The sequence below is a fragment of the Microtus pennsylvanicus genome, chromosome 7, assembly GCF_037038515.1.
Source record: "Microtus pennsylvanicus isolate mMicPen1 chromosome 7, mMicPen1.hap1, whole genome shotgun sequence".
NCBI classification, from domain to species: domain Eukaryota; kingdom Metazoa; phylum Chordata; class Mammalia; order Rodentia; family Cricetidae; genus Microtus; species Microtus pennsylvanicus.
The window spans coordinates 88,826,304-88,841,226 of NC_134585.1; the positions used below are offsets into that span (position 1 = coordinate 88,826,304).

The 14,923-nt window shown below is 43.0% G+C and overlaps 1 protein-coding gene across 1 annotated transcript in view; it reads right to left on the reverse strand.

Annotated features, from left to right (window-relative positions):
- Positions 1-3,799: 3,799 nt before the first annotated feature.
- Positions 3,800-14,923, reverse strand: part of Cfi (complement factor I) — a 30,174-nt gene continuing 19,050 nt past the window's right edge. The window contains exons 7-14 of the mRNA XM_075981346.1: positions 14,554-14,580; positions 14,167-14,226; positions 12,580-12,627; positions 9,972-10,075; positions 9,716-9,819; positions 5,904-6,181; positions 4,522-4,626; positions 3,800-4,204 (exon numbers count right to left, since the gene is read on the reverse strand). Coding sequence (XP_075837461.1) covers positions 3,987-4,204; positions 4,522-4,626; positions 5,904-6,181; positions 9,716-9,819; positions 9,972-10,075; positions 12,580-12,627; positions 14,167-14,226; positions 14,554-14,580 — 944 coding nt within the window. The 3' untranslated portion in view covers positions 3,800-3,986. The remainder of the gene's footprint in view (positions 4,205-4,521; positions 4,627-5,903; positions 6,182-9,715; positions 9,820-9,971; positions 10,076-12,579; positions 12,628-14,166; positions 14,227-14,553; positions 14,581-14,923) is intronic.

Here is a 14,923-nt window from a genome sequence, read left to right on the forward strand (position 1 = left end):
TCCCAGCCCCCCTCCTCCCCTCCCGGTTTAATTTGGTGTGATTGGATTTCTGTGCGCCGGTGGAGAGGATTTTTCTTAACATTTATTGTTTATTTTTCTGGAACAGGATCCTGGCTTGTAGCCCAGGTTGCCCTCTGACTTGCCTTAAACACACCATCTTCCCACCTAGGCCCCTGAAGTTCTAGGATCTTGGCTCCTAGCCTCTCCTATTTACACGTTTACATCTTGGTGTACTAATGTCGTTTACCTTAACAGTGGCCTGTGCTCTGAGGACTCAGTTTGCTGTCTCTCTCTAGGGATGACATTCTCAAATGCCAAATTCCCTGGAACCCTGTCCCTTCTATTGCACACTGCAATCTCACTGACCACAAATTCAGAGTAACCCAACTGGTTAAACCCGCTTCAGCTCCTAACTTTTGTTATTTTATCTGGCCTTACCAATCAACCACCTCATAGTTAAAAGAAAAATCTCATAATTGCCATAGACTCAAATGCCTCTCCCTGGTACAATGTTTTGTCCCCAAGTGGTGCATTTTCCTGCCTCAGCCTACCCAGAGCCAGTGCGGGTCCCTCCATCCCTGCCTTGGCTTCCGTCTTTTTCAGTTTCCCTTTAAATAGTCTAGACTTCTCCCTGACTTTCACGTCTCATTTCAACCCTTCCTCCCTGCCTCTGCCTGGACTTAAAAGAATTCTTCAGGTGATTTCAGGTCTTGGAGGCCACACCCAGCTCGTCCTTTTCTCTGATGTCTCTGGTGCCAGGGACACTGAGCTGCTCTCCAGCCTGTGCGTGGCTGACTCTCCACGTTGTGAGGCCATCGCATGTGCTGCTGTTTGGGAAGCTCTTCTGTGCTTTAGTTTTCTCTCCTGTTATTGTGAGAAAGTAGTCCCACAGAAGCAACTTTAACTCAGTGGGTGGCCCTGTTTGCTACCTGAGCCTGAGAAGCTGTTGATCCCTAGAACCCCATGGTAGGAGAGAAGAGAGTCCCCCAAGTTGTTCTCTGACCTGTACATGTGCACATGCTCACGCGCACACACAAACAAATGATGATGATGATGATGATGATGATGATGATGATGATGATGATGATGATACAAAGAAAACACCTAAGGGAGAAAGTTTGTTTTTCTGGCTCAGTTTCAGGGCCCAGTTGATCATAGTGAGGAGGACGAAGTGACTGGACCTTGAAGCAGCTGGTCCCATCACAACCGCTTTCTCCACTTTATATAGTCTAGGATCCCTTGCCTAGGAAATAGTCCTGCCTACCATTGAGATAGATCTTCGCACATCAATTAAAGTACTCAAGATAATTCTGCACAGACGTGTCCAGAGACCCATCTCCTAAATTATCCTAGATTCTGGCAAGTTAACAACACTCTGGCAATTAACAATAGCCATGACATACCATCAGTCAGAGATTAATCTCACCCCCGGGGAAGCCCTCTTAGACACCTCAGACTGATCTCCACTGAGGTTTGGTTTTTTGGTTTTTTTCTTCCCATTCTTCCTCCAAATACAGCTTCATATTTTATTTTTCAGTTAGCCCCAATGACATAGGAATCTTCACTGTGACAGACTGTTCACAGCCCAGTTACATATGACCCAAGGGTACCAGACATGGTCATCAGACTGACCTGCAACAGTGGCTTCTGAGTTTATTGTCTCATGCCAGTGAAGATTAAAGGTAGGGACAGTTGTGGGGTAGGTTTTCCTAAGAGGAATTACAGAAAAGAAGAAAGAAAGTGTAGCGAGCTGCGTGGAATCACAACTGATGGAGATGTATAATCAACTCCTATGGCTAAAGTCTGACCTATGCTATGATCACGCAATGATTATCAGCTGCCTGCATATGCGTGAACCTATGGGCAGTGCCCACCTGGCAGTTCGGGGTTGGCAGCCTGTGCCTACTTAAGGGCTGGGAGAGGTTTGCCGGGGAGAGAGGAAAGAAGGAGAGAGGTTAAGAAAGAGAGAGAGAGGTCAAAGGGAGGAAGAAGAGAGGAAGAGAGAGAGAGAGAGTGAATAAAGGTCCTGGAATAAACTGCAGTGAAAAGAGCTCCGGTGGTCGCGTCATTCCTTGCGGGACGAGGGTGACCGTGACAGAAAAGAAAGAAAGAAAGAAAGAAAAAAAGAAAGAGAGAGAGAGAGAGAGAGAGAGAGAGAGAGAGGAAGGAAGGAAGGAAGGAAGGAAGGGAGGGAGGGAGGGAGGGAGGGAAGGAAAGAAACTGAGGAAAAGAGGGGGAGAGAGAGAGAGATCCTTCCAAGAGTGAGAAGGGTTCTGAAGAGAGGAAAAAGCCAATGAACTTTATTTTCTAGAGGTTTTCTATAGGGCTGTGGCAGAGACTGGACAAAAGCCAAGATTGCCATGAGATTTACTAGTTCTCTGAGCTATGACAAGCCATGCCACTGTAGGCTCCATATGCTCCACGTGTGTTCCCGTCCCAACCAGAGAGATGAGCGTGTATCATGTGCTGCCCACCCAGGAAGTGGGTGGCTGAAGCCCTGCTTTGTCCTCTCCGGCTCTAGCTTTCTTAACATTGACACTGACTGTCTGCCATTAGTCTGTTGGCAGGTGTGATTACCACCCCACCCCCCGACCTTGCCGGTGTCTCAAGGACTGGTAATTACAGGTAGCTTTCTTGGTTCTCATATCTCACCGATAAGCAGCTCCTCTGAGTTAGCTCTGTCTTCAGGATGGCCTGGGGTCTCTTTCCTGAGAGAGGGGAGTCCTGCCATCCTTACCTTCAGCTTAGTTTGGTATAAAAGCAAGACTATATGAAGAGACAATAGCACCTGTCTAGTTTTGCTTCTGTGGCTGTGATAAATGTCATGATTAGGGGCAACTTGTGGTCAAGGGCTTATGTCCTCTTACAGTTCTGGGTAGCAGTTCATCACTGGGGGAAGGAAGGGCAAGAGGTCAGGGCAGGAACCTGGAGGCAGGAACTGAAGCAGAGACCACAGAAGAACACTGCTTACTGACTTGTCCCTTCCGACTTGTTCGGTTTTGTTCTTAAATATCCCAGGCTCACCTAGAGTGACACCACAGCCAGTTATCCTGGCCCTCCCACATCAGTTATTAATCAAGAAAAGGCCCCGCTGACTTGTCTGCAGGCCAATCTAATGGAAGCATTGAACTATGTTGGCATTCAACGATCCCACTGGATTCTGTTGTCTGTAATTCAGAATCCAGAGAGAGAGCTTGGAACTGATCAGATCCTGGAGGTAGACCATCCCACTCCCACTGCACTTGGTTGGTTTTTTCCTACATGGAGCCACTTCCAAGAGTTGACTCATTGCCCTTTAGGAAGAACCTGACCCTAGTACTTTCTGGGTTTTGTTTGTTTTTGCAGGTTTCAAGTCACTGCAGAAGGGTTCTGAGCCTGCAGCCTCTATCACTTTTATGTATGTATGTATGTATTTATTTAATTGAGCTATGCATTTTTCTCTATTCCCCTCCCTTCCTCTTCTCTCTTCTTCAACCCTCTCCCACAGTCCCCATGCTCCCAATTTACTCAGGAGATCTTGTCTTTTCTACTTCCCATGTAGATTAGATCCATGTATGTGTCTCTTAGAGTCCTCATTGCTGTCTAGGTCCTCTGGGATTGTTTAATTCATAGGTGACAGATTGGAGCTTGAACAACCTTGTGTGATTTCAGTATCACTGAACTATCTCAGCCTTTACTGTAGTTAAGACATCATTTTTGCCTGAAGAGCTAATCTAGTCACACTTTCTATAAATAAAATGTGTAGGTTGCAGGTGTAGCTGAGTGGTACTAACTCTGAAGAACAAACAAAAAACAATCCTTGTATGCTAAAGCAGAATGTTTATTGTATTACCCAACAGAATTCTAAAATGACATAAACTTTGAAGAAGCCTTTCGAATTGGCCGGTAAGGCTTGCTTCTTGCTAGCTCTGAGAACTAATTACACAGTTTCATTTTAATTAAAACACAAGTCCTGAATTAATAAATGTAGAGACGAGGCCATAGCTTCAGACATTGTGTTGAGAAATAAGGGATCTTCCCACATGATTGCTAATCCAGTCAAAATAATTAGCTACTCTGGTGTAAACACCTGGAAATTCTGGTTTTCCACAGTTTTCACCCCAGCTCACAATGCCCCAAACATAAGTCACATTCTTGACATCCTGGCAGACCAAGGGACCACCAGAGTCCCCTTTGCAGGCATCGATGGACCCATCATCGGTACCTAAGAAAGAAAACCACAGTTCCTTCCATTTGTCAGGGCCACCGTACCTCTTTGTGCCTCTCACGCTGATGCATGGAGAGACTTCCCTGTAAGGAAATAGTGGGCTGCCCCAGCATCCCTCTTGAAACTGCGGATTGAGATGCAGCATAGGAAATAAATAATAATTCATAAACCTTCTGTTTGCTTCCCTAAATTAGCATAGTCCTCCCGCTTGGCGTCTGTACTTGACAGCATTGTGTAAGGAGACGCAGTTGTAAGCTGGAAGTGTCAAGAAGACTGATACAGTGCATAGCGCAGGTCACCCACTTGGCACTTACCCGCACACTGCATTTCTTTCTCATGGTAGCGGTTTGCGTAAAACTTCGAACAGTTGCCTATCAGCTTAACTTGGCCCCACCTAAGTGAGTAGACTTTTTGGTTATCTACACAAAGTGAGAAAACAGACATTTAAGAGCCACAAATGAGAAATCTAAACAAAAGTGGTTATAGCTTAGTAAAACACTAAGAAGATCCATGAAAATACATTACTAATGACTACATAAATTAACAACTGAGGATACTTCCTTAGCATATTTATGTCATATTCTCTTCATAGCCTTAGTTTCTGCAATTATCTTTCTAAATTTCAATGAACAGTGAGGGAAGGTGCCTGAAATCACAGTCATTTAGTAAAGAACGAATCCTAGTGTGCAGTCCCACCTATTGCTGAGCTCGGTAGGGGCATTGCAGAGATGACAGTGATGGGCCTATCTCGTGCACATCCTTGATATCTTTTCTTACAGCTAGCAATTTCCTTGAAATTACTATCGGAGAGAAAGCAGCCTTGGAGAGGTTAGAAGCTGAAGCTGTCAGTGTGTACATGTTTCTGTGCTTGAGGAAGTAAGTGCCCTTTTAAGTGCTCTGAGGCAGTGAACAGGGAGCTAGAAGTTCCGTCACATTTAAGTGAGAGTTTGCGGACCTGAACATCCTTGGTCTGTGGGGAGAGAAGGGCCAAGTACTCCTGCCTGATGGGCCATGGAGGAAGAGACGCATAAGCACACAGGGAAGATGGATGGGGTGGGGAGTGAGACTTTGTCCCATCTCCCCTCTTCTGTTTTCCAGCACACAGCAGTTTCATGGTGGAGTTTTCCATTACCCGCTTACTCACTCCCCAGACTTCCAAGAGCTCAGGGCTTAGGCCCTTCTCATTCCTCACCAGCATCCAGAATCTTCTTACACAACGTTATTGCGTAATAAATACTTAATGTAATTAGCGACTGCGTAAAATCACAGTAATTTAATTACAAACATCTTGCAAATGCCTGATGTTCAGTTACCCCCCTGCCTGTGTCTTGCAGGAGGTCCATTTGAGATAAAACTGTTTAATACCTCTTTAGGTCAAAAATGAAGCAAATCTTATTGGCCTTAAGGCTGGCCTTGAACTCCTGATCCTCCTGCTTCTCCTTCTGAAATTATACGCGTGCCCTATCACAAGAACACACTTGGTTTCTTGTTTTCAGTCCTGGGGATCAAACCCAGGAACTTGCCCATGCTAGACAAGTGCTCTAGAATCAAGTGACAGTTCCCGTCTCGTGTGGTCCTTCTGACAATGCCCTTCCTGGATGGGCACTCACTTTCTGTACCTAATATTTCTCTGAGTACTAGAGTAGCGTACACACATTTCCAACCCCAGTTCCACCCCCAGAGGTAAAGCATATACCTTTCTCTCGACCCCATCCAGAGATGATGCATTTGTGATTTGGCTGGAATAGATACGGAGACCATGGGACACAGGCAGGGACAGAATGAGGGAGCTCACACTCTTTCTTGCCCGGAGATTTTTTCATTTCAATCAAAGCTATGTCATTTTGGTAGGTGCGTCCATTATAGTTTTCATGAATAACCACTCTGTTCACTCTCTGAACTTTCAACTGAGAGTTAAGTTTCTGCCAGTCTAATAATGCCGACCATACTTGGTAATGCTGATATCTGCTGGGTCTGTCAGAGAAAGCAAAGGGAAATGACATATAGCAAGAAAAAGGTATGGATTTTGATACTTCATCTTTATATTCTTCCGTTTGAAGGATGATTTTCAGTTTCTGAATGTTTTTATCCTTGTTAATATGAAGCTATATAAAATTAAATTTAGTTAGGGCAGGGTTTGCTGTGTGGTAAATGGAGAGAGTGATTATTCCCCAACTGTTCCTAGGATCTCATTATCCACCCTTTCCAAAGAATGAAGTACATCACCAAATGGATTGTCCATAAGCAAAAAAACTTGAACATTTATACCATCTTCTTAAAGTATATATAGCATACAGGGAACAGAATTTATCTTCCTATAACAACTCAGCCAGTCCCAGTAGAGTTCAACAGCAATGTTCTAGGAGATAATGTGATATTTAGATGTTTTTATTTATACCTAAATGTTCCAAGAGTGCTGCCATCCTCATTATTTTGGGGTTGTATCATAGGCTTAGGGATCATAAATATTTCTTGAAGATTAGCTCTGTTTATATGGCTTAATGGGTGCATGTATAGTGTTTACTAACTGCATGGACACGGTGTTGTCCTGGGCACTGGGGTGCGGAAGTTAGCAAAACCAGAAAGCATCTAGAAAACATGCATCACCAAGTGGGTGATCACAACAATGATGAGGTTTATTCTGCAAGAAGGGAGAGGAGTGGATAGGAAAAAAAAAACTTTTAAAATTTACCAGGAGGGCTTTGACTGAGAGCCTTCCAGAGAATTCCATAAGGAGATAAAGGGTTGACTTGAGATCTGAGTAAAGAGAAGAATTCACTAGGTAAGAGAGTCAAGGGAGATCATTTCAGGCAAGGAAAGCGTGCATGAAGGGAGCAATTGCTTTGGAGCATCTGAAGAAGCCAGCCCCGAGGGGGCGGATCCATGGGCAGGGGGTGGTGCTGTGTGTGCAGTGGGCTGAGACTGGTGAGGGAGAGGAAGGCCAAATTGCATAAGAAGGCCTTAGAAGATTTCCGTGTGTTGGCATTTTGTTTAGATGCTTATCTAAAGAAGACTGCAAAGCCCTTGAATTGACACGGCTACACAGTGGAGAACAGACCAGCAGAGCAGCGGATCAGCGGATAGATAGACTGCGTGTAGGTAAGCAATTAGAGGCAAGTCATGTGATCCAGATGGCAAGTAGAAGCAGGGTGATAGTGAAGGAGATAAGGTTTGAGAAATGAGCAATTGAAAATTAACATTAAGAATGCCTGTGCCTTTTCTCAGGAAATTCGGGATCAATTTACCCCTGGACCCAGCAATACCACTCTTGGGAATATACCCAAGAGAGGCCTTATCATACAACAAAAGTATATGCTCTACGATGTTCATAGCAGCATTGTTTGTGATAGCCAGAACCTGGAAACAACCTAGATGCCCTTCAATGGAAGAATGGATGAAGAAAGTATGGAATATATACATATTAGAGTACTACTCAGCAATAAAAAACAAGGACTTCTTGAATTTTGCATGCAAATGGATGGAAATAGAAAACACTATCCTGAGTGAGGTAAGCCAGACCCAAAAAGAAGAACATGGGATGTACTCACTCATATTTGGTTTCTAGCCATAAACCAAGGACATTGAGCCTATAATTAGTGATCCTAGAGAAGCTAAATAAGGAGAACCCAAAGAAAAACATATTGGCATCTTCCTGAATATTAACCTTCAGCAAGCGATGAAAGGAGACAGAGACAGAGACCCACATTGGAGCACAGGACTGAAATCTCAAGGTCCAAATCAGGAGCAGAAGGAGAGAGAGCACGAGCAAGGAACTCAGGACCGCGAGGGGTGCACCCACACACTGAGACAATGGGGATGTTCTATTGGGAGCTCACCAAGGCCAGCTGGCCTGGGTCTGGAAAAGCCTGGGATAAAACCGGACTCTCTGAACATAGCGGACAATGAGGACTACTGAGAACTCAAGAACAATGGCAATGGGTTTCTGATCCCATTGCACGCACTGGCTTTGTGGGAGCCTAGGCAGTTTGGATGCTCAACTTACTAGACCTGGATGGAGGTGGGGGTTCCTTGGACTTCCCACAGTACAGGGAACCCTGATTGCTTTTCGGGCTGAGGGGGGGGGGACTTAATTGGTGGAGGGGGAGGGAAATGGGAGGCGGTGGCGGGGAAGAGACAGAAATCTTTAATAAATAAATAAATTTAAAAAAAAAGAATGCCTGTGCCTGAAGGCTGAGAGCGTGAAATATGAGGATTCTTAGATTTCCAACTGTGCTAACCACATAAACAGTGTTTCTTAAGACAAGCCGAGGTGAGACTCCTGAGCCCTGTCCTTTTGCTAGTAACGTTGGTTTGTCAATCAATATCTTTGGAGGACTGCAATCCCATCGCTATTATGGGCAGATTTTATCTGCTGCACTGTGGATGTCCTGAGCCCCACTGGGACTGTATTTGAGACAGTGCTTTTAATTGGGTAATGAAGGTTTAATGAGGTCGTAAGGGATGTCCTATTAATCCAGGGGTCTTCATGAGGGAAAAGAGAAGTCTCAGGCTGTATGTGCACAGAGGAGAGGGTACTGAAGGGCACAGTGGGAAGGGAGCACATACAAGCCAAGAGAAACTCCAGGAACTCCGAGTGTTGCGCATCAGTCTTGGACTCCCAGTCTCCAGAATGGTGAGAAAGTGAATCTCTGCTTCTAAAGCCAACTGGTCTGTGGTGTTTGTCAGCAAACTAATACAGCCTCTCATAATACTCCTCGCAGAACCTGTGCCCGACTTGTACTTCTCACTTGTCACACGCAAACCTGAAGCCACCTTATGCCTACCCTGTTTCTCTGTTCTCAGAATTAGAAAGCCCCACCAAAGGGGTCCACGGTGTGACTGGCCTTCCTCTGACTCTCTGTGTGATGGTTTTTTAGTGGCTTCAAGTCTGTCAGAGATGGCCTGCTGCACTTCAGGGATCTTCCCAATAGCAACACGAATGCTACCCCACCTGACACAGTGCCTTGGTTTTCAAAGCAGCTTTACATGTGTAAATAATTATTACATGTGTAAATAATTTATCCAGGCTCAGTGAGCCAGCCAATGAGGGGTCAGTATATCAGATAAATAGCATTGAGCTTTGGACATTTTCTTTATTGCCTAAAATACACATTAAATTCATTTAAGGGTGTGTGGATTTGAAAAAGTCATCTGTGGTTGTGGACTAATGACCTTGTTAAGGAAAGGTCAGAGGGGATGCCAGGTTACCGTCACCCCTTAGTCATAAAACTCATAAACTCAGTCATAAACTCTTCTGAACAGTTTCATCCTAGCACAATACAAATAAGCCAAATAAAGTCATTCGGTATCTAAGCTCTGTCCTCACCAGGACACAGTAGGTTCTGAGGGACTGGTCCCTACAGCCCAGGTCATGAATACCTGAAAAATACCTCCTGATAACAGAGTAGAATGATTTCTCATATAAGCTCGTATCTATCACCTAGCACCATCTCTATCATTTGTTTCTCATGTTTCAAGAAATCTAAAACACACTGAAGACGTTTTTACCTGACACAGTGTGCGGCCGTCAGAACCCAGCAGCCGCCGATATAAATTCCCCCACAGGTGATTCTCTGGCCGTCCTTGATTGCCACCTGCCACGGGAAGTCTCCCTGGGAGAGACGTGTGTAGTTACTGCCTTCCTACTGGATGGTGTCACCAACAGGCAGCCCCAGGACATGTCCCTTGGTGAGCACACCGTGCCCTCTCTTTTGTCTGACTCAGGCCGGTCCTTGGAGGAACTGAGATTTTCACTCAGCCTTACCACCTTTGCTGGCTCCCCTCCGACCACTCTCTTCCTTCGGGTGTGTGTGTTCTTTTTGACTCCACAGGACAGTTTGGGTAACAAGGACCTCAGCCGTTGTCTCTCTTTAGGAAAGGAAGGGATTGTATCATTATTTTCCTGAAACCATTATATTGTGAATAAAGTCTTGGTTCATTCTCTCTCTCTTTCTCTCTTTCTCTCTCTCTCTCTCTCTCTCTCTCTCTCTCTCTCTCTCTCTCTCTCTCTCTCTGTGTGTGTGTGTGTGTGTGAGAGAGAGAGAGAGAGAGAGAGAGAGAGAGAGAGAGAGAGAGAGAAATGTTTATACAGGTGCTCTATTTGAGACTAGAGGTCAAACATCAGATACCTTCCTCAATCACTTTCAACCCCATTTTTTGAGACAGTCCCTCACTAAACCTGAGATTCACTAATTGGCCGGGCTGGCTGGCCATCGAGCTCCAATGATCTGCCCGCCTCTTTCACCCCTGCACTGCAATTACAGACATGGACCACCACCGGACTTTTTACATGGGTGTTGGGCTCTGAACTCAGATTGCTCTACTTGTGAATAGATTATATATGTAATACATGCATATATAGCGTATAGTATATGTGTGATGGTGCATATATATCATATAGTATATATGTAATAGTGCATACATATTATTTAGTATGTATGTAATACATGCATGCATAGCATATAGCATATATAATACGTGTATACATAGTTTATAGTATATATGTAATAGTGTATACATGTTATATAGTATATATGTAATATGTGCATGCATAGTATATAGTGCATATGTGATAGTGCACACATATTATATAGTCTATATATAATACATACATATTGTATAGTATATAAGTAATATATGCATGCATATTATATAGTAGATATGTAATGTGTGTATGCATATTATGTGGTTTGTATAGCAGGCCACATTCATTAGTAAGTAGTTTTGGGGATTAAACTGTACTGTTCACCTTTTGGGGAAATTCTAGCTTAGCATTAAAATTGACTTGATTCTCCAAAGTTATTCTGTCTAACAGTGACCTTGGGATGAGAGATGAGAGATGCCACATGTCCGGGAATGACAACAATGAGAACTCAGGGTGGGTGGTTGTCACATTTGGAACGCATCAGAATGAGCTTATGATATAGAGCAATGTATCTTTCACTGCTGTGACTTTCACTTTCTGAAAAAGTCTCTTTTCGACAACATGCTAGCATTATGACAGCAAGTACTTTGTGTATGGACCCATACAGAGCGTCACATATATATTGTGTCTCAATGTGTAATTAGTATAATAATTTGTCACAATATATATTAATCCAAAGAGGCCATATGCCAGGGACCCTGGATGATTGGATCAGCAGGCCTCATCTTTCATTTGCTTCCCTCCTCGGTGATGGGTATGTGTGATGTATTTGCCACCAAGAAACCACGGCCCAGTAAGGCTCAAGGCATGAAGTTGCAAGAGAATGCATAAGAAAGGAAAAAAATGGGAGTGTAAAGATGTTTTCTTTATTCTTTCTCTGTATTTTCCATGTCATGAAAAGGTAAAAGGAAAATTAGCTACTTTGAATGAGAAAGGACACTTTGTATTGATGGTAACTATTTTGATCATATCAACAGAGGTAGGGTCCCAAGGAAGAGAAGCTGTGAATGAATATGGAGAGATTTACTTTGGTAAAATCTCTCACCGACCCTACAAACTGGGTTGAGGGAAGAGTGTAATGATCTCAAGTTTTTGTTTAGACTCTCAGAATTAGAGATCCTCATTCACTGAAGCCTGTGAAAGCTGTGGTCTTCAGTAGACACAATGGTGTCTGTGTGTGTGTGTGTGTGTGTGTGTGTGTGTGTGTGTGTGTGTGTGTGTGAAAATCCCTCTTGCCTGGCCTCTGTAGATTGGAGATATAAATCCTATACTCAGTCGTTTATTTAGAAAGTTGTTTACTAATTTGAGGCCCTGGAAATTAGAAGATGACATCATATGAATTTCATTTTAAAATCTCCCAAACAACTGGTAGATAATAATTAAGGTGAGGGGGTGATAAGATTAGTTAATAAAAAAAAATGGAGCCAGGATGGAAAGTCAGTCTCACTAGCTTGAATAAATCACTGCTGTCTCGGGAGCGTCTGTCTAACTCAGTTTGGCTCTTGGTGCACAGCTGCCCAGTGTACAGAGTGTCAGAGACGTCCGGTTAGAACCGGAGAAAGGACAGGACTATCTTCCATCTCAGAAGATGGACTGTATGTCCTGCTTGAAATCAAGTTATTTGGACAAAACTAAACTGGCAAAGCTCTTCTCTGTCAGGAGACACTTTCTGTAGAACTATAGTAATGTTTTATTTCAGAGTCAGTCATTTGAACTGACCTGGCTTTAAAAGCAATTATGAAGAATAATATGAGTTTGCTTTTTTAAAAGGCCATGGGGAAGTAGAAAGTTACATTTTTTTAAACTGAAACCTATATCAAAGTTAATTTTTGCTTGAATTGATTATATATGTAATATATGCATATATATTACATAGCATGTGTATATATTATACATTATATATATGCTACTAAAATGCTAGTTGAAACTAGAAAAAATGTTAACTCACCTGCATCCATATCAGCAGTCAAAATTTCTATTTCTTCAGTTTCTTCTCCTGTGATAAAAGAACAGAAAATCCACCTAGTTAATGTTACATCTCTAGAGAGAATCTGATCATTAAAGTGACATAATGCTGAGAATTTTAAATATTGCCCTCTTCTTTTTAGAGATAAACTCCCCAAGCATGTCATCTGGTCTCTGTCCTATCGCTGAGCAACTGGACAGATGCAGATGAACCCTGTAGAAATCCCTGCTGGTGAGGGGTGTCTGTTGGTGCAACTGAGTGACAAGACTCATGTTCTGCAGACAAAACACTCAGATCAGGAGAGAGCTTCCCCTCTGCTCTCTCATCTTAGCTCTTTACACGAGGAAGAGAACAGCACTGACCCAGGAGTTTAGATGGGCATTAAAAAGGCTGTCCTACATTGTATATCACACGGTGCCTCCCTCAGGGGCCATGAACCTAGAGATATCTTCATGGTTTTCCCGTAGGAATGACTAGCGAGCATTATCATCTGGGGTGCAAAAATCTGAAGAAGATGTTTATTACAGTGTGCTGGTGGGCTGGCAGTCCACTGCTCAAAAGATTGGGTAAATCGGAAAGCGGAACCTGCACTGTATGTAGCAGCTAAAAGCAACAGAGTAGATGAACACACAGCAACTCAAACAGAGCCTTCGCATGCGGTGCTTTGGGAAAGGAAAGACAAAGGAAACATAAGCTCTACAACATAAGGAAAGATGTGTGATCACCAGATTGCAGTGTGCACTGGAGAAGGAAGCACACAAGCAAAACGACACACACTCAGCCCCACTAGAATGGTTGGCCGGAAAATGGGAAGTAGGGGTAAGAGATAAGCAAGACAGGCCTAGAAAGAACGAGTCATGATCACATAAAAAGGCCTGAGCAGTATGTGGGATGTCTGAAACTAGAGAAGGAAGAAGGAAAGGAAGGAGATAAAGGAAAAGAGGAGGAATAAATGGGGGCCGGACAATAGCTTCAGAGAGGCGGAAATGACAAATGAGATGGAACTCGAGGTGTTAACTGAGAATTGGCATTTAGGTCAAGGATAGATTCTGAGATGGCTCATCCCCAGGAATCCCAAGAAATTCTAAGGAAAAGCGTGAACTTTTGGCATTATGTGTGTTGGAGGCTTGAGTCATTTTATACAAATAACTAAACAAAAAATGTGGGGGGGAGGTAGGGATGGGGGTGAGGCAGGAGAATCTACTAAAACTTTGTTTGAAAATGTCATTATAACTAACATTTTATATGCTATTTTTTATAATTGTTCCCAAAGAGCTCAAGGATTCAGGAATGCCTGACTTATAAAATAAATACCACAATATGAAATGTTATATATTTCTTCTGGTGGCAGCTTCTTTAAAAGCTTGATTTTGAGGGGAAAAGAGACAAGAAAGGTATTGAGCACAGGCGCCAAGTGTGGGAGGCACCCACTGTGTGGGGTTTTTTTTCCCATTGGTGGGACTGAAAGCCAATCATAGTGAAGAAAGACTATGCTAGCTAAATTAATGATTGCTTATCCCTGCTCATATCATACTCAGTTCATATGACATACAGGAAGACAGTTATCACCTGTTTTTGCAGAGTCCCAAGATTTTAATGAAAAATTGCCTGGATTTGAGCGTGCAAGGCCTGAAGGAAAACAAAACACAAAAGCCGAGTTTTAGCACAATGAAGAATAACTTTTAACTGGGGGGAAAATAAACCTCACACCATGTTATTTTTATTTTTATTTTTTAGATTTTTTCGAGACAGGGTTTCTCTGTAGTTTTTGGTGCCTGTCCTGCAACTAGCTCTTGTAGACCAGGCTGGCCTCGAACTCACAGAGATCCGTCTGCCTCTGCCTCCCGAGTGCTGGGATTAAAGGCGTGCGCCACCACCGCCCCGGCCCCACACCATGTTATTACACACATACTCCAAACTAGAATTATAAAGTTTTTTTATTAAAAATGGACTTACCTTCATGAATTTGAGGATGTCTGGCTTCTAAAAACAAAACAAAGCTTAGCATGAAGAGATTATTTTTATTTAAGTAAAAAAGATACAAATCATTAATATTTCAGAAACAATGTAAAAAAGGGTTAAAAAAAGAAACCAAATAGCATGCCACTTTATCTTAATGTTAGTTCTAATAAGATTTTTTATCTTACATTTAAACACATAATAAGTTCACTCCAGCAAGAGAATTGTTTTAAGCTTAAAAAGAGATTAGTATTTTAGATACACCTGCACAACACTCAAAAGGAAGCCTACTATAGAATTATATGAAGTTATAATTATTTTTAACTTTCACTAACAAGGGGGGTATCCTGGTTGGTTTTCTGGGAGG